We start from the raw sequence: 23,564 nt of genomic DNA on the forward strand, positions 1-23,564 counted from the left end.
GTACTCGAGCGTACTCCACAGTACTTTGTACATTTAAAGTATTCCGAGAAAGAAATGCAGCTTCCAACTTCACGCACGCACCTCTTCCTTCCTCCACCTCAAAGTAGGAGCCGCTGGGCTTCCGCCCGGCCCGGACCAACTCTAGCGCCCTGTTTAGCCACACCTTCGGTTTGGCGGGGTTTGGGACAGGGTCGCCTTTTCAACAAGTGTCAGATGCCCAGGGAGCCCGCAGCGTCCCAGCCCACTGCCGAAAGGGTTTCGGCCGTCCCCCCTACCCCCGGAATATGGCCTCGGGCCCCTTACAGAGAGACCTCTCCCCAGACTGCACGCAGAAAACGTCCCTCCTTTTTCTTTCCCCTGGTCTTGGGCCCAACAGTTAGGGGGAAATAAGTTCTCCGTCAGGCTAGGACACGAGGCACACTTAAGAAAAGCAATACATCTTTCAGCAACTTGTGTCCCTACCCCAAAAAGAAAACTCGGAGTTACAGCACGCCCCCCACCACCCCGCCTCCCTTTTCTCTCCCGGAGCCCTGGACCTTGAAGGCAATGAATGCCCAAACAAACCTCCCAGCCTGCCAGACAGAGGAAGGCCCGGGGGCACGGGCGGCGGAGGCACTCGCCCCGGGGGAAGCTATCACGAGGATGCGGGGAATTGGGGGAGGGGGAATTCTAAAAGGTTACTGAGACACCAGCTCAGGTGAGGTGGGAAGGGGAAAACTGGGGAGAGGATGAAGGGTCGGAGCCTGAAGAGCAGGCACACTGGTGAACACATCCGGAATTTTCGGGAGTAATTTGGTATTAGGGGGAATGAGGGAGGGAGGTGCTTGTTCACCGGTTTTATACTTAAAAAGACGACGACCTAGCCTCTTTCGCGTGGGCACTACAGGACTCGGACGGTTTCTGGTGCCCCCTGGTGCTGGGAACCCAGAAGCGCCCCACCGTGAGCCGCGGCTTTTGCCGGCACTGCGGCTCTCCGGGGCGCCCTTTCCGCCGCGGGCCTGGGGACCACCGGTGCGGGCGCCCGCGACGCGCCCTTTCCCTGCGGGCCGCGATGGTCCGGGGCGCGGAGGGGAGGCGTCCTGTGGGGTACAAAAATGGGTGCGGGGGCACCTGGTGGAGCCGACTTCGGGAGGAAAGCGTGGTTACCGCACGTGGCAGGCAGCGCGTTAAGCAATTCGCGCGCATAGCAAAGGCGGCTGGTTGCAGGCGGAAACACGTCCCGCAGCTGTGCTTTGAGAAAGCGGTTAGGGGACAAACAGGGAAGGGGCGGGGGGGGGGGGGAGGGGGGGGGAGTGGGGGGGCCCAGATGGGCTCTGAGAAAAGCGTCCCAGTAGATCGCTGTGTGTGCTGAGGCCCCAACCCCCCGCCTCTTCCTTCGCCCAGCAGATACCGGGAACTAAAGAGCCGCTCCGAGTAGAGCCGGCCCCGGCGATGCTCCGAGGGAAGAATGCGCCTCCCTGTCGCGGGGGAGGTGGGAGCGTGCTTTCCGGGCCTGCGCCGCACCCGGCCGCGGGCGGGAATGGGAGCCGGGAGCCTCCTCTGGCCAAGCGGGGACTTCTCCACTGTTTCCTCTTTTGCCAACTTCTCCACACTTATAATTGAGGATCTCCACGTCCAATTTAAAAAGCTCTCCGTCGGCCAAGCAGGAAAAAAAGGAAAAACCCTCTTAATGCGGAAGGGAAATCTGGTGCCTCTGTCGCTTCCTGCTGGCGGGCACCTCGATTTGGAATGGCGCATTAACCCCGCGGCTCCCTGCTCCTCAGGGCCGCCAGCCATTTCGCACGCATCCTGGAGCTGGCACCGGGCGAGGGGGCGGGAAGCCTCGCGTCCCCCCATTCCTCTCTGTGCGCTCATTTTGCACGGCGTGGGTGCAGTGTTGCCTGGGCCGCTGCGCCAGAACCCAGACCTTTCCCCCCGGGTCTGTAAACCAGCCAGTGCGGCATGAGATGCCCGGAGCTACAGGTTGCCTGGAGTTCCCAGCCTCTACAAACGCCCCGAGCCCCACAGTTGCTTAGCGAACAGACTCCCGAGGGATGGAAAATGCATTCGTCTCCGCAGCGGTGGGAGGTGGAGACCGAATTAAACGCTTCCCCGGGTGGCCTGCAAGGGAATCTGGGCGGGAGTTCTGGGTGGAGATGGGGGTAGGGCTGCTGGAAGGGAGGCGGGTAAGCCTGGGAACGTATAGAAAGATGTCAGGCCGAAGTTTCTGCTTTTACCTGGAAACCGTCTTGCTCTCTCCCATGGGAGAAGTTCAAGGAGATTTTCCTTAGAATCGTATTTGGAGGAGAGGGGATAATCAGTTGCATGAATCTCGTAGTTCCCACTTGAGAATTCCCTTGGAAACTGGAACCCTGGCATTGGGAAGACACTGGGTAACATCACACCCCGAGGTGCCTGGGTCCCCTCCACCTCCTGATTGGGTGGGGCAAGCCCCGAGTTGACAGTGCCTTTTTCTCGCCCGCCCCCAACTGCGATTGCGCAGTCCGCCTTTCTAGGGCTGTTGAGGCCTGGTAGGCCAAACGCAACCCCGGTCCCTGAGAACTGAGCCCCAACTCCGCACCCTTTCGTGGTCTAGGCCTTCGAGTGCCCGTGCGCCTCCGCAGCGTCAGAGGCGGCGTACAATTGTCTCGGAGTGACCGTGATAGGGGCACGAGGATCTCGAGACTCCTCTGGGAGGTGAAGGGATTTGGGGCCAGAATCTCGCAAAACTGCAAAAATAAAATAGAGCGTGTTAGGGTATACCACGAAGGATTAAAATTCTCAAGACAAATGCAACCTAACAGCAATGCTGGGGCATTTATTGAGCGCTTACTTTATGCTCCTCTAGGTCTTTCATACGTTGTTTAATGTTCATAACTTAAAAGGTGGAAGAAATAATTTAAACTGAGTTGATGCTTTGGGAAATAACATAACGCAGGTATTCCCGTTCAGGCCAAAATTCTCCAAGTCCCTACTAACTTCTTGTCCAGCAACAAAATACTTCCATAAATAAGTGTGAGTAATGAAGCGCTGGGGTGGAGTGAGTGGGGCCACCAGGCCTGCCCCTGTCAGCAGGATCAGGACCCCGGGCAGAGGGACCTTGATTTTATTCCTAAAATGAAAAGCTGGCCGATTGCTTGGGTGGAAGGCTGGTTCCCTGGACCTACGGGAGCTGCCGGGAAGGTGGGGCGGTCTCTAACTGGGGCTGAGGATGCAGGGTGGCCGCTGCCTCGTCGTTCCCAGGGAGTGGGGAGGTGGGGACGCCAGTACTGGTTTCGTCGTGTTGGCCAGGTATCGTGCTGTCGTCGTGTTGGTACGAGCAGGGGCGGCGGCCCGCTGGGAAATCTGACCCCCGGATCCAGTAGCAGAAGAGAAGGGCAGTTGTAGATAGATTGGATGTGGAGAGCCAGCCGCGCCTGGGACGCAGACGGGACTTGGAAGGAGGGCGCGGGATGCCCAAGGAACCGCTGGGCTGCAGCCGTCCGGGAGGAGGGCGGTGACGAGTTTGAAGGGGGGCACCAGGACCCGCCGGGATGCCGCGTCCCGGGCGTCCCGGCCTAACGCGCACTCGCCGGTCCTCTTCCCCGCCCGTGCAGGTGCCGCCGCCGGACGGGACTCTAAGATGAAGTTATGGGATGTCGTGGCTGTCTGCCTGGTGCTGCTCCACACCGCGTCCGCCTTCCCGCTGCCCGCCGGTAAGAGGCCTCCCGAGGCGCCCGCCGAAGACCGCTCCCTCGGCCGCCGCCGCGCGCCCTTCGCGCTGAGCAGTGACTGTAAGAACCGTTCCCTCCCCGCGGGGGGGCCGCCGGCGGTCCCCCACGCACCCCCACCCGCCGCCCGCACGCACCCCAAGCTGGCAGGGACTGCTGTACGGCCTCCCACGCCCACGCGGAAGCCCCCTCCCAGGGTGTGGTTGCCGGTTGCCGCCCAAAGGCCCCGACGCCTGGTCGTTATATGACGCGTGCTGGTTCGTCCAGCACAGGGGGTATCAAATGTTTATGCTGTCCGTTTAGCGTTGCGATGAACAGATATTTTCGCTACCACTACCACCACCATAGGAAACCAACACAGCCTTCCCCTTTTCTCAGCGTCCCCATCCTGCAGACACACTCCCTTTTTTTTTTTTTCTTTCTTTCTTCCAAAGCCCTTTATCTGTTTGGGTGTGCCTGGCTGTGCCGAATTCTGAAAACAATTGCATTTCCATCCTAAACTGCCCTTGCAAGGGAAGAGGCTGAGGTTTTTCCAAAGCCAAGCCAGAGTCAGAGAAAACACAGAAGGGCCTCGATTTCCAGAACAAGCATCTGGGTAGTGTCAAATCTGTTCAGAAAAGTTCCGGTTCTAGAAAGACTGAACGGTGAAGAGTGCTAGCTAGGACTAGGGGGGAAAAAAGCTGTAGTTCACTGCACACGCGACAATATTAACTCTTAAGAAAAGACTAGATAGATAGATAGATAAATAAATAAATAAATAAATAACTGTGATTTCCCCCTCAAAAATGTTTTAGATAGCACTCTATTAGGGCATGTCAACTATGATTTGATATAATTTACCCTCTGCTCTTCAGAAGTTTATCTGTTGCTTAAAGCAAGGTATGTGCATACATTACAAGTTAGAGGTTATTGGGGAAGTATGTAGGTAACAGAGGTAGCAGTAGAAAATTTGACACAACCCCGATATAAAGCAATGGTGAGCTGTAGCCTGGATGTCACCCTGGCTACTCCCTCTAGCTATTTTGCACTTAAACTGAAGTCAAGTGCACAACGGAAGCAGCCCCCCGGGGCAAGTCAGTTGTATGCTAAAGAGTCCCCCAAACCTAGTGGCCTTGAGCTAAAAACAGTGCAGGAAACGTGATGTGCTCGTTTTATGCTTAATTACAACAATAAAAGCATCTTCTTCCCGAAGTCCCAAGGAAAGAGGGGAAAAGTGCATTTTTTAAGGCAAATTAAGACTTCAGGAGTGACTTGGGGTTAGGAAAAGAACATCGTTGATCCCTTGAAATTAAAGTAACTGTTCCAAGAGTTTCTGTCAGTTAGTTGTATAAACCTATTTTTTTTCTAAAATTTATTTATTTTTGTTTTATTTTTATTTTTTTTAACGTTTATTTATTTTTGAGACAGAGAGAGACAGAGCATGAACGGGGAAGGGTCAGAGAGAGGGAGATGCAGAATCTGAAACAGGCTTCAGGCTCTGAGCTGTCAGCACAGAGCCCGACGCGGGGCTCGAACTCACGGACCACGAGATCATGACCTGAGCCGAAGTCGGCTGCTTAACCAACTGAGCCACCCAGGCGCCCCAAACTTATTTATTTTTGAAAGAGAGAGAGCACAAGTGAGGGAGAGGCAGAGAGAGGGAGAGAAAATCCGAAGCAGGCTCTGCATTGTCAGCCCAGAGCCCCACTCTGGGCTCAGTCCCACCAACTGTGAGACCATGACCTGAGCTGAAACCAAGAGTCGGATAATTAACCAACCGAACCACTCAGGTGCCCGTGTATAAACCTATTTTTAAAGGCTTCGGTTTCAACCATGAATTTCTACTTTAGTGTATATAAATGTTTCTCCAACAGAAACTTAAATTTAAAATGCCCCTTAGTGCCATTGTCTTCAGAATAGTACCCATGAGAGCTGAGTAAGCGGCTTTTCATTCACTCAAACAGCCTAGGCCAGAGGAACAGGAACACAGTGTTAGATAATAGTTCTCCAGCCAGGATGTTCAGGAGAAATATGACTGGGCCTGATTATGAAGCTGATTAATTCATGGAAATTTAATTAGCATATTAGTATCATGTCTACCTCAGCTTATTTAATGCTGGCTCTGCTTTCAACTAATTCTGACTTTGGACAAGTTACTTACTTACTTTAGACCTCAGTGAAGTTTACAACCATGCCATAAAGGGAGGCCTTTCCACTCCCAAACGCCAATGGCTATGAGATTTTTGTCCCCTTAGCCTTCATGTTCCTGCCCTGTCCTCTGGGTAAAGACTCAGGAGGAGAGACACCCCCCCCCCCACCTCACTGGAATCCCCTGGGGATCTTTAATGGCATACTGATGCTGGACCTCACCGTGAGAGATTCTGACTTAATTGGTTTGGGGTGTGGCTTGGGCATTTGGAGATTTAGATGTCTCCCAGGTAACTCTATTGTGCAGTCAGGGTTGAATCCCTATGATTTGATAATACTCTAAGAAAACCTGTGCCCCATGTAAGATACAACCAGTAACAAAGCAAGCAAGGTAGCATAATCCCACTGATTAGGGCAGGGTGCAGTGTGCAAAGGACTGGTGGGAGAAGGGACATTACTTCCCTTTTCCAAAACTGATGCTGAGTCATCACTGGACAAGATTCCTACTACCGTATTTACATTTGAACCAGCAGAACACACCCGATTCTGTTTTATCTATGGCAAGACCCAGTAGATCCTAGAGGACATTTGAAACGGAAACATTCCAAAGAGAAACTGAGCTGCATTGTAAGCCAAGTTGACTTCTTTCCAGGTATGTTCAATTCAGTAGCAAGCTGTCAGTGCAGGGAAGGCAGAATAATGACAATGTGCAGACTTCGAACACTCAACCAGAGTCAGCATGCCCCTGTCACTGTGCTGACATTTATATCTTGCACTCTACACCGTGCAACTGGTTAAGGCTTATGTAGAAAACATTAAGTCACTCATTTCATTCGAAAATCGCCCCTCTTATTTTCAAATGCTTGTGACTCAGTGATTGAGCAAAGGCACTTTCGTGCCACCTTAACAGCCACTCTGTTCAAAGGGGGCTGGACTGCATGCACTCACTCCTGAGGTTCTATGTGTTCTGCTCCCAATGTAAACGAAATGGCCAGAATTCTGTTTCTAACATCATCACAAGGTGAACCACCAAATAGAATGCATAGTTGGCTCACTTGCTTGCCTATAGGTTGGCTATCAAGTAAACGGGCTGTGGCTACCTCCTGTAGCAACTACGAACTTGTCTAAACTCAAGGACTTGTGGTTTTCCCTTTGGGGCATCCAAGACTTTTCCCTTCAGCTATCTTTTTCTTTTGTTTTCTGTCAGTATCTTCTTCAAAGGGTGATTAGAGCAGGCTCGAGGAAACTGGGAGGTGAAAAAGAAGGTGAAATTAGCAGATGTCAGCATTGTAGGGCTGAAAGTTAACCCCTTGTGGTCCTCAGGGTAAAGCAGCGTGTCCAGAGTGCCAGAGTTCCACCACAATGGGTGGCAGTCTGCAGACACTGGGACCAGAGTTTCCCCAAACCACTGAGATGCAGAGCTTTTGGTTTTGCTACCTAGGGAGGAAGGTCTTCAATTAGTGACTAAAACCCTGTTGCGCAAGGTTGTCTGAATTTATTAAAGGTTCGTTAATCGTCATGTATGCTGGATCTCGGCTGTATATGACAGCTCTGTGTTTCACAAGCAAAAGCAGAAAGTGCATGTGATTTTAAAATTTGCAATCTAGGGGCGCCTGGGTGGCTCAGTTGCTTGAGCGTCTGACTTCGGCTCAGGTCATGATCTCGCAGTTCCTGGGTTTAAGCACCATGTCGGGCTCTGTGCTGACAGCTCAGAGCCTAGAGCCTGCTTCAGATTCTCTCTCTCTCTCTCTCTCTCTCTGCCCCTCCCTGCCCTGCTGTATCTCTCTCTCTCTCTGTCTCTCTCAAAAATAAACATTAAAAAAATAAAAAATAAAATAAAATTTGTGATCTAAAAACATTTATTTGTTCAACAAATAATGTCTGCCTACAGGTGCCAGGCACTGTCCTAGGTGCTAGGAAATCCCTGGTACATATAATAGACAAAAGTCTCTGCCTTCACGGCACATACTATCCTAGTAGATGTATAGTGTGGTACGCTTAAGCAGTATTGTAAACCAAAACTAAACATGAACTGCCTTGGGCTAGGACAGTGGACTTTTTGTGTGCCTAGAAGCCAAGTAGAAGAAACAGTGAGCATTTGTTAAATTATAATTCTAGGTAGTGCACAATTTATGGTAATAGGATGGGATTATATTCCACCAGTTTGGTAGCAAGTGACAAAATTTTCTATGAAAACAATCTTATAAATCAAGCCTGGGCTGGACCACACAAATGTAGGTATAAACCACAATATAGCTAAAATATAATTCACAATATTAGGCTAGAGCCTCTTCCTGGGGTGTCAGTCCCATAATCTGCAGAAAGAGGGCACAGAGCAAGAAATTAGGGAATTTCAACAGGCAAGAGTTGCACTTCACACAGTCAGATCAGACTAGGGTTTGGATCCCAGCCTGGGCACATAACCAGCTATTGCTTTTCTCTTAAACCTCAGTTTCCTCATCTGGAAAACGGGGACAGTATTAAAACCGTCTCAGGGGCTGTGATGGGGGTTAAACAAGAGAATGCACTGTAAAACCATGCCCCATAAGTATTGCCGTTGTTAGTCGCCATCTTCCTCCTTCCAACAGCCCAGTGAATGCCTTTTTCTGGCCTCCCCCTTCCTTTTCAGCCTCTGCCAAGACATTGCTCTAAATGGTGGAATTTCAAGTAGCACAACATAGTAAGGACAGTGAAAGAAATGCAAGCCTTACAGGCAGGCTCTTTTGGGCCCTGAAGTCATCATTTGGTCAGCACTAGTCAGGGTAGCCTTGCCTGGAATTCCACCACCACACCCCCCCCCCCCCCCCACCCCGGGTCAGGCTCCCTGGCTCCTCCTGGACTTCACACCTCCTTCTCTTCCTCATTTTCTGAGGCCATGTAGTTTCTGTGAAATTTTTCCCACCAGCTTCCCATGGGCATGTTAGGGTGAACCTCCTGCCCCACTGCAAGAAGGCAGACAGACCCTTGTGTAAATGATGGGGGCCGTGGGGGAGGGACTGTGATTTGGAGGCTACCTATATTGAGTATTTCTGTTTTAAGTGATCCCTGTTGGATATTTAATTTAAAAATGCTTATTTTAATTTGGTTCAGAAACCCAGCAAAAAACTTTCAGTGAAATTTAGTAAATGTTCAGCCCATTGTTATCCAGCAAAGGAAGCTTCTAGAAGCTGGTTAAATGTTAAGTTTCAAATCTAATGTTATGGGATATAGAATTTGGAATAAATAGCAGCATCTACCTATTGCTTTTTCTTGCTTTACTGGCTGTATGAATGAGCCGTACTATAATAAATTAACTTCCCAAGCTGGTAAGGGGCCCTGTCCCTTGGGATGAGGCTCCTGAAATCAATAAATTGCATGTCAGACCCTTTTAGGAAGCACAGATTCCTCACTTGAGATCTGAGACCAGTATCTCACTCTGGCCCCAGTCTGGAGACCTATATCAAACTGTCGCCATTTAGTGAAACCTATTTCAGGCTTAATTTGGGTTGGCCAATCTTAGGACCTTCAGCTGACCCAACAGCCTAAGAATTATGCTTAAAAGATTCTGCTTTCACTGATACAAAAATAAAAGGGCTTTTCTCCCCCTAACATCCCTTTCATCTTTATTTATTTAGCCCTTAATGGTCCATAGCACCTTCATTCAATTAAAACACTTATTTAATCAATCACTTGAGCTCAATCAAGAAGTAAGTCTTAAATATCTTTAATGTGCTAGGTGTTGTGTGGCTTCAAAAAGACAAAATTGTGAATTTAAACAGCTCATGATCTAGTTACACACAATGGATAGGCAGATGGGTGGGTGGGCGGATTATCAGACAGATAGATATGTCTACCAAGGGCTTTACATTAGCTGAGGTCATGGTAAGAATTCCTAGCAATGAGGTCACTGGGATTTAGAGATCATAGCAGGAAAGGATTCAGGGAAGAGTGAGGATTTGAGCTCATACTTGAAAGATGGGTATTAGGAAGGGAAGGGAAAGGGAAAAAAAGGCACATTCCAGACTCGGGAGAAGCATAGGCAAATTTATGACTATGATATGGGGAAGGGGCAGGTGGTGAATACAAGGAGGAGGCCAGACCAGTCGCCAAGTGCTGCGAACAGGTGGCAGGAAGTGGTGTGAAATTTAGGATATCTCCGTAGGTGATACCCAGATTATGAGATGCTGTAAAATCCTGGAGAAGAAGGGTTTGCTTTTTTTTTTTAAGTTTATTTATTTGGCGGGGGGAGGGAGACAATACGAGTGGGGGAGGGACACAGAGAGAGGGAGAGAGAGAGAATCCCAAGCAGGCTTCACGCTGACGGTGACAGCGTGGAACCTGATGTGGGCCTCAGACCCACAAACCACGAGATCCTGACCTAAGCCTAAACCAAGAATCTTACGCTTCACCAACTGAGCCACCCAGGTGCCCCAGGGGTTCTCTGTTTTTGATGGCAGCAGGGCACCCCTGGAGCCTCTCAAGTAGGCAGGTGGCTGGGAGTGGGATTGTGCTGAACTTCTTGCTGCAGAAGTGACTCAGGTACACAGGCCGCTCACGAGTGGAGTCAGTGGCATAGGTGTAGTTTTCATTTTGCAGTATCGTGCCCTCATTTGTAAAAAGTTTCTAGGCATAGACACAGTTTACTAATCCTCCAGTAAGTGAATAACTACAACTACAAGCTGAATAATAAAGCTAGTGCCATAGTGCTTCTTAGCTATCCACGTGGTCAACTCCGTTTTTAGCGAGTAAGTTTTATAGCTTATGCTAAAATTAAGGAAGTTTGAGCTCTACTGGAAAGGAGGAGATACTTTTATCCCCATTTTACAGAATAAGAAATGAGACCCAGAGACCTGCTCAAGGTCACAAATCTAGTAAGTGATGACACCAAAATTTAGACCTCAGACTTCTGGTCTCAAAGCCAGGAGTTCTTGGCTTAACACAGACTGTGTTCCCGTATTAGTAGACTGAGAAAACACAAACACTGGCTTGCTAAAAATACATTCACTAACCCTGAAACACAGATTTTTCAAGAAAATCAAAAGAGCAAGCTAACAGAAGCAGGGAATATTAAATTACCTTTATCTTTAAGCCTTTTTTTTTTGTTTAATTTCCATTTGGGTAGCAGCCGGCCTAGGCTCATATTATTAATAGCTACTTTGAAATCCAGACCAGAAGCTTTTAAGGAGGGATACGTGAATTTCTGTACGTACTTCTATATCCCTGATGTTTGTTGCAGTGAGAGCAGGCTCCTGAACATTTTGGGACAGTGAGGTCTGCTCGAATGTTTGATAGGCTGGCAGCATTCGGGAGGCCTTCTGGGAGGCACTCATTCTCAGATCACTCCCATTTTGCCCAGGGAAAGGGGACATTCACATGGGAAGCCACAGGTGACTGCACAAGCACCAGAGTGATCGCCACAGCGGGAATAAATGGATCTGCACAGGCCGAGCTTGGGTCACCACTGGGAATTGACCAGTTAGCTCAGTAGAGACAAAACCCACTTAGGCATGACCTTAATAAGGTAATGGAGGTAGAAAGGTGTTTTGTTTTTTTTTTTAATGTTTATGTATTTATCTTAAGAAAGAGAAAGAGAGGCAGAGAATCCCAGGCAGGCTCCACCCTGTCAGCGTGGAGCCCGACGTGGGGCTCGAACTCCCCAACTTCGAGATCATGACCTGAGCTAAAGTCAAGAATTGGATGTTTAACTGACTGAGCCACCCAGGTGCCCCTGGAAAGGCATGGTTTTAAAAGTCTTCAAACTTTTTTGTTTGTAAACCTGCAGAAAGAATGTTGAAAAACTATTGTGCAGTTCTGAGATGATATCTATAATTTTTTAATCACAAGCTTAATAGTTGTACCAGAAATAATTTCCAGGGGATTGGCGAAATCTTGGAGCTGCAAATTTAGTTGATTCAGTGCATAGAAAACCATCAAACTACAGCCCAGATTAATTGACTTTTGGGTCAGAAAAGATATGACTTCATTTTCAGTTTAAAGACACATGTTAATGTATATCCCTGACAACCATTACACTTCTGGATCCTAATTAGGTGATGAATAGACAGATGGGTAGATGGACAGACAAAGCCCAGAGCCTTGCTGTGAGTGCCTGGCCAGAAGGAAATATGGAACCACCCACTTCAGAATATCTTGGTTTGTTCGTATGGGACTAAAGAGTACATAGTTCACAATACAATTAACACCCATGTATCCTTTACCAAGACTGACCTCTTAGCATTTTGCTTTTTTTTTTTTTTTTGAGAAACATTTTTTTTTCCTTGAGAATTAGTTGCAAACATAACATCAAATATTCGGCACGTACCTTCTAAGCACGAGGACTTGACCTTATATAACCACAGTTCAGTTATCAGTCTCAGGAAGTTTAATAATACTGCTATCCAATAGATAACCCATATTCAGATTTCCCCAGTTGTGACAATAATGTCCTTTATGGTTTGTTCTCCTTAATCAAGGATCACAAATTGCGTTTGATTATCGTATTTCTTTATTCTCCATTAGAATAGCTCTGAAGCTTTTTTTTTTTTTTTTTTTACCATGACATTGACAGTTTTGAAAAGATCTGATGTCTTGCCTGCTATTTTGCAGACTGCCCTTCAGTGTGGATTTCTGTGATTGTTTCCACGTTATGAGATCCGGGTAAACGTCCTGGGACTAAGTTTGTGATGGTGTGTCCTCATGTCGGGAGCCACCCGATCCCAGTGTGTCCCAAAGAGCCACGCGTGCCTGAACTGTCCTCACATGGCACCTGCAGCTTTCATCCCCCGGACGGGGCTTCCCAGTGAAATGAGTGAGATGGGCAGGAAGTGCACCTCTCTCACTGAGGTGGAAGGCTGATCGTAGGAGGGGACGTGGGAAAAGAGAACCCGCCACAGGAGCGTTCATAGGCTGATTTCAGGATGCAGCACCCCGGAAACTGATTCCTTTAACCTGTAGAAAGTTTTCGTGTGCCCTCAGCAGGACACCTGCCTGCTCAGTGTGAAAACGCGGACCCATACCCATAGTGGACACAAAAATACCATTCGTGGGCTGTGAACTCAGTGGGTGTTTGTGTGGTTAGTTTTCGGGCATTTCTGGGGAGCACAGAAGCAGCAGCACAAACAGCACCTGCTCCTTCCGCACCCAGACCTCAGACCGCTCTGCTGGGGCTCCAGGCCCTCTGCTCTAGGGAACACACTAGACCAGACTAACAAGGGACAGTGTCTGCACCTCCTTCGGGCTAATCTGGCTTTGTGCAGACAGGCAGAATTGATCTTCACACTGCTGCCCCCGTGTAGGTGTCACTGAAGAATTGTCACGGGCAACCATATGGACTTCAGACCCCATTGGTTAAATGCTTTCAGGCACTGAGCAGAAAACTCTGTTCCATTGTGGTAAAGATGGGACTATCCCCATTTTAAGGGGAAATTGGGACTCCGCAGGGTTAAGCAACTCAGCCAGACTCTGGACCAGGGGCAGCCCGAGTCCGGAACTCACTCTTGTGACCACACACCCCCCAGGTCCCCTCCTGCCAGCCCAAGACACTCCTATCTGACCCCTCTGGCTATGTCAGGAAGAGAAAAGTCAGGTGTTGGGATTTTGTAAATGCCAATCATTGTTGAATGATAGGTATAGCTGATTTCATGAGGAGTCTTTGAGATGCCAGTAAATTCATTCACTGGGGGGTAGAAAGTCTCTCCTCATATCTGACTACAGGAATCTGTGGAACTGGCCCAGATGATTGAGAACACTTTTCTTTCAACCCCTTTATTTTCCTTTCATCTTCTCTTTATCCCTCCTCTTCGTGCCCAAGTCCCTCAGACCCTCAGCATATTCCTCTTACCCACGGCCCCTGGGGAGGGCTGAGGGAAGTAGGATGCAGAACCCTGGAACATTCTGCTGCGTCTGGCTTCAGGCAGGGCTTTGTGGGAAGGAAGAAGCCAAGGGTCCTTTGCTTCCAGGTTCCTTTCGAGTTTCCCCTCAAAAACCACCCTGCCTCTGATAACACCATAAGGGATTATGTTTTCAATTGACTTTTTGCGCACTTGATTTTATTGGGTCACTTTCTCACCCTTCCCATAAATTTTTTATAAAGGCAATAGCCGAGCTCATGGTGTGTGCTTGTTAGCATGGGGCGTTTACTGCTGACTATGGAGTGCTTTTAGCTCACACCAGGCGTTCATGGATTAGTTAACAAATGGACACCCTATGGGGTGTGTTTGTGACTTAAAAGCAGGAGAATGGACATTTTCACCCCAGGGGAGCCATGCTGTATTACTGTAAAATTATTAACATAACTGTAATAAAAGCATGGACCACATAGGTGGAAATCAGAACAGGGCAATCAGAATCTGGATAGCAAAATGATATACTGTCCGTCTCCTCCTGAGTGAGGTTTTTTGGCTATTTGTATTCACGGAATAATTTCCATTACACTCATGACAAGTTTTCTTAGTTAAGCTGTAAGGTAAAAATTCAAGATAGTATAACTAATACTCGTGTGCAATGCTGGTCAGAGTAGGTGGAGATAGTGAATAAAATGGCATTTTGAAAAGCAAAGTGGCTTTTAAAAGTGTACCCGAGGCTCCTTTTCCTAGTCTCTGAAATGGTTTGCATTCTAGTTGGTCTTTTTCTTCTGCCTTGAGAGGATCCAGAAATGCTTTTTTGAACAACAAAACACTGGTGTTTTTATAACGCAAATACTTTTCAAATAAACCCATGTCATGCCTTCTTGTCAACAAACCACGGGTCACGGAGAGAATGCACTGGTAGCTCAGGCAGTGGTCACAATGACTTAGTAAATTGCCACAACTGCTGATTATTCTTTGGGAAAGAGCTGCCATAGACTCCTCTTGAAGGTAACCCAAGAGTACCCAATAGCTAGGACAGCCCGTCTCACACTGGGTGAATACTCTGCCCGGTATAGGAAAGCAAGGACGGTCATCAGCATTCTGGGGCTTAGTGACCTGTAGACTTTTTATTTTTAATTAATTCAAATAAGTGAATAAAATCAACGCTTATAAATAGCAGATGACAAAACGCTGTAGAACTCTCCAGAGAACTGGAACATTCTCGTGGACTAACACCACACATTTCAGAGGTCACTGAGGGGCAAATAAGAACAACAGCCAACAGCTTCCAAGACAAGCTGGATCTATGATGCATTTGGTAGCAGTTACCGTGGGCGATTCTAGCCTTGGAATCATCAGCCGGGTATGACCCAAACGTGCTTGAAGCAGCGAAAGCAGAAATGGATAAAAATGAGATTTTAAGAAAATGGCAAGTGTAGCGTTTGACTATCAGCTGATGGGGACAGAAGGATGACAGCATACTGGTGTACTGTGTCCCCTCAGAAGTCATCGGCTCCATCCCTACCTTTACAGATACATACTGAGGTGTAAGGATGCCTCCCACGAGAGGAGACAGTTCACCTCTTTAGGCAAGAGGTAAACCGAAAAGGTTGAGAACGCTAGAACCTAGAATACCTCCCATGGAAGGAGAAGGCCCCACAGCTCAGGAGTCAGAGCGCTGGTCTTATAAAATACCTCCCTTGGGGTTTTGTGGGGCCCTGAGGAGAATGGTCCTGAGGCACCAGCCAGAGGCAGGCCTCTCCCTAACAGGGTTGACCCAAAATGAATTCCCCACCAAGACCTAGACTGCCTGCATGTTAGGGTTTTAGCACTTGGGGAGAGAGTGGACAGAGAAGGTCTCATTAACCTCAGAAGGGCTAAACAACTAGTCCAAGGTCACGAGTCCAAGGTCAGGGACTGACCCCAGACTGTAATTCCAGGCTCTACAGCGAGAGCCTCATCATTTGGTGCCAGAGTGAGTTTGAGAAGTTTCTGGAGATGGGGCCTCTCTGTCTGAAGCTGCCATGCCACCACCCTTGGCTGCTGGTTTTCCGGTTTTAACTGGGAAATTGCCAGATCTGCCTTAGAGTGATATGCAAGAACCAGGGCATGGGAGATGCCCCTGAAAGGCATGGCTTTTCCGTTTTCAGAGACAGTTTATCCTGTGGCTCAGGGCAGCCTAACTTTAGAATCTCCTTCATGTAACTCAGTTCGTACTGGATTTTCCAACAAAAGTCGATATCTCACTTCTTGTTCTGAATTTGGTAAATGTGTACAGGTGAAATCAGCATAATTTTGCACTTGCTCCAGAGTAAATTGCCACATGCCTCAAGACTTGAAAAGCTGCATGGTAGTAGAATTTTTACTTAAAAACAAATAGGTGGCCTGGGACCCTAGAACAGGTTGAGCTTTAAAAACTAGACCAACTGAGTTCACATTTACGAGGAATGTGGGTTTTTTTGTTTTTTGTTTTTTGTTTTAACCTTCTCTAATCTTCAGTTTCCTGATCTGTAAGATTAGATAATATGCAATCTCTACCTTAGCCTTGCAGGGATGTTGTTGGCCTTAAAGTTAACATTGTGTGAAAGTAAGCATCCTTCCTACCTTTATATTGGTAATATTTTTAAGGGCAGCAAGGAAGTTATTTTAAATATAGAATGATGAAATTTTGTACTGTGAGGAATTTTAAAGCTAAGACTCCACCATGTGGTTCTTATAACATTTCAGTGTTAGTGACGAAAATCATGTTTGTATCTTATTGAAAAGTAAAAACAGGGATGCCTGGGCGACTTAGTTGGTTAAGCGTCCGACTTTGGCTCAGGTCATAATCTCACAGTTCATGAGTTCGAGCCCCACATCGTGCTCTGTGCTGACAGTGCAGAGCCTGCTTGGATCCTCTGTCTTCCCTCTCTGTCTCTCTGCCCCTTCTCTGCTTGCACTCAATCTCTCTTCCTCTCTCCCTCAAAAATGAATAAATATTTTTTAAAAAATTTTTTAAAGAAAAGTAAAAAAATGCATTCTAAGGAATGACATTAGTTGGGAATTTTCTTGAGAAGTTAATCAACCAGGCTGATTCTTTTCATGTAAACACACATGTGCGCATGTGCATACACACAGATATGTATGTATACATGTGTGCGGATAGATGGAACTTCTGTTTTTCATATACATATGAAACTGCGGGGCAGTTTGTACTTTACCAGGTGCACAGGTGGGTAAAGAATATCAGATTAAATATTCCCACCCGCAGGGGTTTTTCCCCTTGTGTCCCATCTGTGGACAGCCTTTCAGGAGAGGCTCTGCATGGGAGGACAGACTGCCCAGCACTCAGCAGCCCCAGGCTTGGCCTTCCGTGGCCTCATACCGGAACAGGGCACCACCTGGAGCAAAGCCATTCGGGCACTGGTTCCAGATGCGCCCCCCACCTGTGTGGCGCCCCCGCCTTGGCTGAAGCGGCAGCTCACCTCAGTGTATTAACCCTTGCCCTTCTAGTCCATAGAAGCTGGGTGCTTTACAGTTATGTACAGAAGCTGGTCCTCCCCAGAGCAAGAAATAGTTGGGCCTTCTTGCTGGGCCCCTGCATCCCTGAGGCTTACTTGGCCCTGAAGACAGCGCCTCTAAGAGGAGGTACTGTGGGTTCTAAGAGCCAGCCCCCTTTATTCTGGGAGCCTCAGAGACCTTCCCTCCATTCTCAGAGCCCATTGCTACTCCGGGTGAGGCGTTATCTCCTCACTTCTTCATAGATAACTTTGTGCTGCCTTCCTTTGGGGCCCATGGGTTCAAGACAGGCTGAATGAAGGCTGGCTTAGGCCCCTGGGCTGAGGACACAACTCGATAGGAATATAAAATGACCTCTTTGATTAAAATATAGTTAATAACCTGTAGTGTTTTTAAGAGAAATCTAACGTTTAGGAGACTGCTTTGTCTATTCAATGCCTACTCAACTCAGATAATGTTTTGAATTATGTACTTTTTAGGTAGCCTATTACAAGGACTACTCTGAGGCCTTACCGTTGTTTCTATAAAAACTCAACTGCCTTTACAAAACAGGCAACATCCCAGTCCTTTGTTCCTGAGGTGACTTTACTATATTTTCCCCATAATCGAGGGAGGCAAAGTCTCACTCTGAATGGTTTATTCCCAGAATTATGCCCCAGTACAGGGTCTCATTTGTTTAAATAACACTGTTTATACAAAGGACACATCAAAGTTAAAGTATTTTAAAGAGAATAATGCCAGAATATGTGGTTGCATACTGAAGGATCACTTAAATGCATTTGAACATCTTGATTTTTTAAAAACGTTAGCTTTTAGATGGACCTGTTTTTCCCAGATACATCCTCCAACTGTGTCTGGGAAATGAGCAAGTGTTTGACCTAGTTTTTTTTTTTTTAAATGATGCTCCTCTTTTGTGGTTTGCAAATACTTTACTATCAAAGTTAATACTAATGAAGGCTATTTGTGTAGCAGACGTTCTGCCAAGCCCTTTATAGGAGGAAGGAGAAACTGATATGCTATTAAGTTTTAATCTAGGGAACTAATCCAAATCCCAGCCCCTCTGTTTCTCCTCAGTGACATGAATTCTTGGAAGATACAGGCAGCTGTGGGTCTGCCGGGGCTGCGTTCGAGGCTCTGCAGAATTTCTAAGGACAGGCGCGGTGAGGCGTATGGCTCCTTATGCCCCCAAAATGCCTAGTGTTGATAAATTAAGGCACCTCTCTATAAGTGAACTCAGCATCAACACGCCTGGAGTTAGTAATTTAGTTGGAAGAGACAGGCCTAGTTGTTCTCTGGCTTTTTCTGGTTTCTAAAATTCATATCCATGTAAGACTTGCAAGATGAATATTTATTTTTTGCTCTATTTTTCAAGAAGGAAAAGAAAGGAAAAAGAGAAGGGGAAAATAAGAACCCTTCGACTCGATAAGAATCGCCTCCGCCCTGAACCTGGGGCTTCAATAAATATTTCCACATTAACAATAAGGTATGAGGGAGATTTTCCCATCAAATGAGAAATTCTTATTAGCTATACCCTTTGGTGTAACATTGAACATTTATTGACTGCTTTCCAGGTTCCTGGAAGCCTTTTAATACAGGATCAATGATCTGTTCACCACCTCGTCCAAAAGCATGGGTGATTGGTACATTCACACTGCTACACTCATCACCCTGAAAAAGCCAGGTCGAATATCAAATCAAGGGACTAAATGTTCTCATCACAAAGTATAAGTATGTCGCAAACATTATTTAGGACTGCTTATACTAAAAATTTATCTGCTATTAACCTGAAATTCAAATTTAACTAAGGTGTTCTGCATTTTATCTGGCGGACAAAACCAGTGGACAAAGCCATGCAGTCAAGATGTCATAAAAAGGAAGGAAAAGGTTTTGGGGGAACTTTGAAAGTATCAGGCAATAAATAAGAACATTATATATACTGATTCAAATTGTTATTATATATAACTCCAGTGGTATAAAATTATGTAATTTATTGTTACATAAATTAATAAGTCTCTAAACCAGTATAAGTTGAACTTTTGCAACTCAAATGTTTTCCCATGAGTTTAGGTTAAAATTTTAGTAATGTTTCGTCCTCATTTCTGATTAACCTTCAGTTGATTCCTAAGCGATTTTAACTTTCTGTGTCCCCAGGTTCTTAAGTTACTGATCCATTCAGGAATTCTTGAATGGAGCGCAGGATTGGGAAGGGGGACCCTCATGTGGGTCCTTTTGTAAAACAAAGAGTCTTTGGGGGGAACATGAAGACTTTTTTTGTACTTTGATTAATCACCCCTAATATATCAATTTTAGAAGTTCGGATTCCTGTACAAGCATGGTTTTTTGAAACTGAGCACAACTAAACCTAATTTCCTCTTCAAAACTTCTTCTTGAAAAAAAATCGCAAACAGTGTCAGCAGCTCCTTTTTCAAAATAAGAAACTCTGGTTTCTTTAAACCAGAGTGATTTCAAGGTTTTTGTGTTTTAAGGAGAAGAGAAAACTTCCTAAGGAAGTCAGCTAGAAAGTGGTTCAGAGGAAATGACAAACTCAGAGTACCCTTCCACGCCAGACCCTGGGAAGGTATCCGTCCCACGGAGCACGAGCCGTTTCCCAGGCTCAGAATGAGGTGGATATTGAGAGACAGCACTTGAGTGCTTCAGGAAGCTGGAAAGGAAAGTCAGCTCGCAGCTGGATGTTTACCTCTCAGGTGGAAAATGATGGTGCCACTCAGGGCATCATCGCGGCTTCCTGTTTACTTTGGAGCCTGTTATTTCATAATGGTGTTGTTCTCAACTGAAGCCCAAGTGTCCCCTTGAAAAATTAAGGACTCCTTCTTCTGTGCTTTTTTCAAGTGCCCTAATTCATTCAAAAAGTACGGAGGGCCTCCAGGGGGCAGACCTATTTTAAGCACTTGGGATTCATTGGTGAGCAAGCCAAGCAAAGGTCCCTGCCTCCTGGAGTTGACTTTCTATCAGAGGAGACAGACAATGAATAAAAAAACATAAGAAATAAGTCCTACAATGTGTTGGAAGATTGTATGGTTGGGGGCGGGGAAGCAAGGGAGGAGGGTCTGAATTCGGGTTTGGGGACAGATTGCATTTTAAACAGGGAAGTCAGGGTAGGACTTGGTAGTGATGACATTTGGGCAGAGATGTGAAGGGGATGCGGGAATTAGCCTGTGTGTCTGATCTGTGGTTCTCAACTCACGATGATTTTGCCCCCAGGGACATTAAGCAATGTCTAGAGGAGGGTGGGGGGATACTACTGGCACCTCCTGGGCAGAGGCCAGGAATACGGCTCAATATCCTACAACATGGGAGGACAGCCTCCCATAGCAAAGAATGATCCTGCCCAAAATGTCAGTGGGGCTAAAGTTGAGAAACCCTGTATGTGAGGAACGGTAAGGAGGCCAGGGAGGCTAGAGGAGTGGCAGAAAGGAAAAGAGAAGTAGAAGATGAGGTCAGACGTAACAAAGGCTGGAGGAGAAGGGGTGGCCAGGTCAGGTAGGGCCTTAGGCCAGTGTGGACTTTGGTTTTTACTCCAAGAGAAATGGGGAGCCTTTGGAGGGTTTGGAACAAAGAGGGACATGACCTGCATTAACGGTTTTAGGACTATTGCTCTGGCTGCTGAATGGAAAATAGACTGAAGGCTAAGGCTGGCATGAAGGAGTTCAGGGGCTGTGGTGAGAATCCAGGCAGAGATGTTGGGGCTCAGACCAGGAAGCAGCTTCGTGATTTCCATGCAGCAAAGACATCCACAGCCAAATTTTAGATATCAGACAATGAGGTGTTCTGGGGATTCCACACAATCTCCACTCTTTTCATTACAATGCATCCTATAATATAATATATATATTCTATATAACCTAGATTGAGCAGTGTCGATCAATATAGGTCTCTCAGTTGACCAAATGATCAGTAGACATGGTTGAGTTGCCTTAGCTGGATTTTGTTCACACAATAGGATACTGATATTTGTTTTAACAATCAGTGCATGAAAAAACAGTGTGCCATGGGTTAGGCACAGCGTAACCCTTCTCTACTTTACCATGGTCTTGGCAAAACATGTTCACTCTTGTGAACAACTATTTTGAGGTGTATTTTTCGAAGCCGCGTACAACCCTAAACATGCTCAATTACCTACAATTGGGATGGAGGGAGCATAAAAGGTCTAGGACCTAATAACCAGGGGTTTGAATAGCTTTCTTCTTTTAGAAATGTATTTAATTGAGGCGCCTGGGTGGCTCAGTTGGTTGAGCGTCCAACTTCAGCTCAGGTCATGATCTCATGGTTCGTGAGTTTGAGCCCCACGTCGGGCTCTGTGCTGTCAGCTCGGAGCCTGGAGCCTGCTTAGGATTCTGTGTCTCCTTCTCTCTCTCTGCCCCTCCCCTGCTTGTGCTCTGTCTCTCTCTGTCTCTCAAAAATAATTAAATGTAAAACAAATTTTTTTTAATAAAAAAAAGAAATGTATTTAATTGTTCAAATAGCTCCTCTTCTCTTTCTCAGCCAAAGCAAATGCTGCAACAGAGCAGAAAACAGTAAGGGATTGGGAATTCACGCTCTTACCCAGAGGTCTCAGGCATCTGAGAAGCATCGCCTCCCCATTCCTCTGTGTGATCTCCGTAAAGACTACATCTCTTGTCCTGTGTCCTCCGCGGGAATCCCGGGGCTGCAGAGGCTGGGCCCCACCCCGGGGTCAAGCCGCCTCTCCCACAAACAGCATCCCATTGATTGCTGATACATTTAAATGTCTTCTTACAGTATGACTATATATTTTTAATTTTTTAATGTTTATTTTTGAGAGAGAGACAGAGTGTGACCAGGGGAGGGGCAGAGAGAGAGAGGGAGACACAGAATCCGAAGCAGGCTCCAGGCTCTGAGCTGTCAGCACAGAGTCCAGCGCGGGGCTTGAACTCACCAACCGTGAGATCATGACCTGAGGCGAAGTCGGACGCTTAACCGACTGAGCCACCCAGGCTCCCCTGCTGTATTTTTTTTTTTAAGTCATGCTGGTCCAAGGAAGCGGTAGCCTCTGGGTCAGTGAAAAGTAGGTTGTTTGCCAGGAAGTTTTTAAGGAAGTTTTAACATACAGCTGGATCCGTGAGCTTTTCACTGGTTCTATCAAGATGGGTCTGGTCCCACTCAGCCGCCCAGAGGTGTCGAGTCGGGGAGGGGCTCTGGGGAAGAGTGCTCCGTATTGCAGATGCGAGTGGCAGTGGTGGAGGACAGGGCTTCTCCAAGTACGGTCTGCGGGTCACCTACATCAGAATTCACTAAAAGTGGAGATTCTTTGGCCCCCTCCCCGCACCTTCCACCAAGGGCAGGGCCGGGAATCTGCATTTCAGTGAGCATCCCGCACTTTCTCATCCACACGCACATCTGAGAGCCACTCCTCTAGCTTCCATTAGCAGCCGTGAAAAATGGCCTTCGAGGATCAGCCTGCTCACAGCAACCTCAATACAGACTCGTTCAGCACGGCAGCTGTCATGCAAATGAAAGGTGCGCTTCTAAGGATTTGCTTTCTGCAAGGAAATGTGTCACCCACCACGCTAGTCTCCCCTTTTAACTGGATACGCTTCCTTCTGTGGAGACGTGGGTGCGTTCTAGCGTCTGTTGTCGGGGGAAGACAGTGGTTACGGAGCCTGACTGGCTGGTGGCTCCGCTGTGGGTCCCATCCTGGCTGACTGTCGGAGGCACTTTGATGTAGCAGACTGCTTGAAAGGATCGCTGTCATCTCACGTGACCTTTTCTGTTTCCTTGTTGAACAGCAAATATGCCAGAGGATTATCCTGATCAGTTTGACGACGTCATGGATTTTATTCAAGCTACCATCAGAAGACTGAAAAGGTCACCCGAGAAACAAATGGCCTTGCCGCCTAGAAGAGAGCGGAATCGGCAGGCGGCGGCCGCCAACCCGGAGAATTCCAGAGGGAAAGGTCGGCGAGGCCAGAGGGGCAGAAATCGGGGTTGTGTCTTAACTGCGATACATTTAAACGTCACCGACCTGGGTTTGGGCTACGAAACCAAGGAGGAACTGATTTTTAGGTACTGCAGCGGCTCCTGTGATGCAGCTGAGACAATGTACGACAAAATATTAAAAAACTTATCCAAAAACAGAAGGCTGGTGAGTGACAAAGTCGGGCAGGCATGCTGCAGACCCATCGCCTATGACGACGACCTGTCGTTTTTAGATGACAACCTGGTTTACCATATTCTAAGAAAGCATTCCGCTAAAAGGTGTGGATGTATCTGACTCGGGCTCCAGAGACCGCTGTGTATTGCATTCCTGCTACAGTGCAAAGAAAGGGACCAAGGTTCCCAGGAAATGTTTGCCCAGAACGGAAGATGAGGACCAAGGAGGCAGAGGAGGAGGAGGAGGAGGAGGAGGAGGAGAAAGGAGGAGGAGGAGGAGGAGGAGGAAGGCAGC

General features: G+C 47.3%; 2 protein-coding genes across 5 annotated transcripts; one reads left to right on the plus strand and one right to left on the minus strand.

Annotated features, from left to right (window-relative positions):
- Positions 1–303: 303 nt before the first annotated feature.
- Positions 304–3,416, minus strand: LOC125934631 (uncharacterized). Of its 2 annotated transcripts, none has more exons than XM_049648137.1 (3): positions 2,813–3,416; positions 2,561–2,708; positions 304–2,351 (listed from the first exon to the last, which is right to left on the minus strand). In XM_049648137.1, the coding sequence occupies exon 3, from the start codon at positions 1,852–1,854 to the stop codon at positions 844–846; it is 1,011 nt and encodes a 336-aa protein (XP_049504094.1). In that variant the 5' UTR covers positions 1,855–2,351; positions 2,561–2,708; positions 2,813–3,416; the 3' UTR covers positions 304–843. Both variants share the same exon structure in this region, with proteins under 2 accessions (XP_049504094.1, XP_049504095.1).
- A 36-nt stretch (positions 3,417–3,452) lies between these two features.
- GDNF (glial cell derived neurotrophic factor) lies at positions 3,453–23,564 on the plus strand. 3 transcript variants are annotated; one of them, XM_049648140.1, is made up of 2 exons: positions 3,453–3,752; positions 22,906–23,543. In XM_049648140.1, the coding sequence occupies exons 1-2, from the start codon at positions 3,602–3,604 to the stop codon at positions 23,388–23,390; spliced, it is 636 nt and encodes a 211-aa protein (XP_049504097.1). In that variant the 5' UTR covers positions 3,453–3,601; the 3' UTR covers positions 23,391–23,543. The 3 variants fall into 3 exon arrangements, 2 of the variants coding, with proteins under 2 accessions (XP_049504097.1, XP_049504096.1); XR_007461477.1 differs by lacking the exons at positions 3,453–3,752; positions 22,906–23,543 and adding exons at positions 6,202–6,468; positions 12,402–12,859; XM_049648139.1 differs by lacking the exon at positions 3,453–3,752 and adding an exon at positions 6,202–6,468 and having other exon boundaries at positions 22,906–23,564.

Source organism: Panthera uncia (genome assembly GCF_023721935.1).
Source record: "Panthera uncia isolate 11264 chromosome A1 unlocalized genomic scaffold, Puncia_PCG_1.0 HiC_scaffold_17, whole genome shotgun sequence".
Lineage (NCBI taxonomy): Eukaryota > Metazoa > Chordata > Mammalia > Carnivora > Felidae > Panthera > Panthera uncia.

Coding starts and splice junctions, on each gene's coding strand:
- LOC125934631 (XM_049648137.1), bottom strand. CDS start 1,854: ATGAGCGCACAGAGAGGAATGGGGGGACGCGAGGCTTCCCGCCCCCTC.
- GDNF (XM_049648140.1), top strand. CDS start 3,602: ATGAAGTTATGGGATGTCGTGGCTGTCTGCCTGGTGCTGCTCCACACC. Junction 3,753..22,905: donor CTTCGCGCTGAGCAGTGACT/GTAAGAACCGTT, acceptor CTTGTTGAACAG/CAAATATGCCAGAGGATTAT.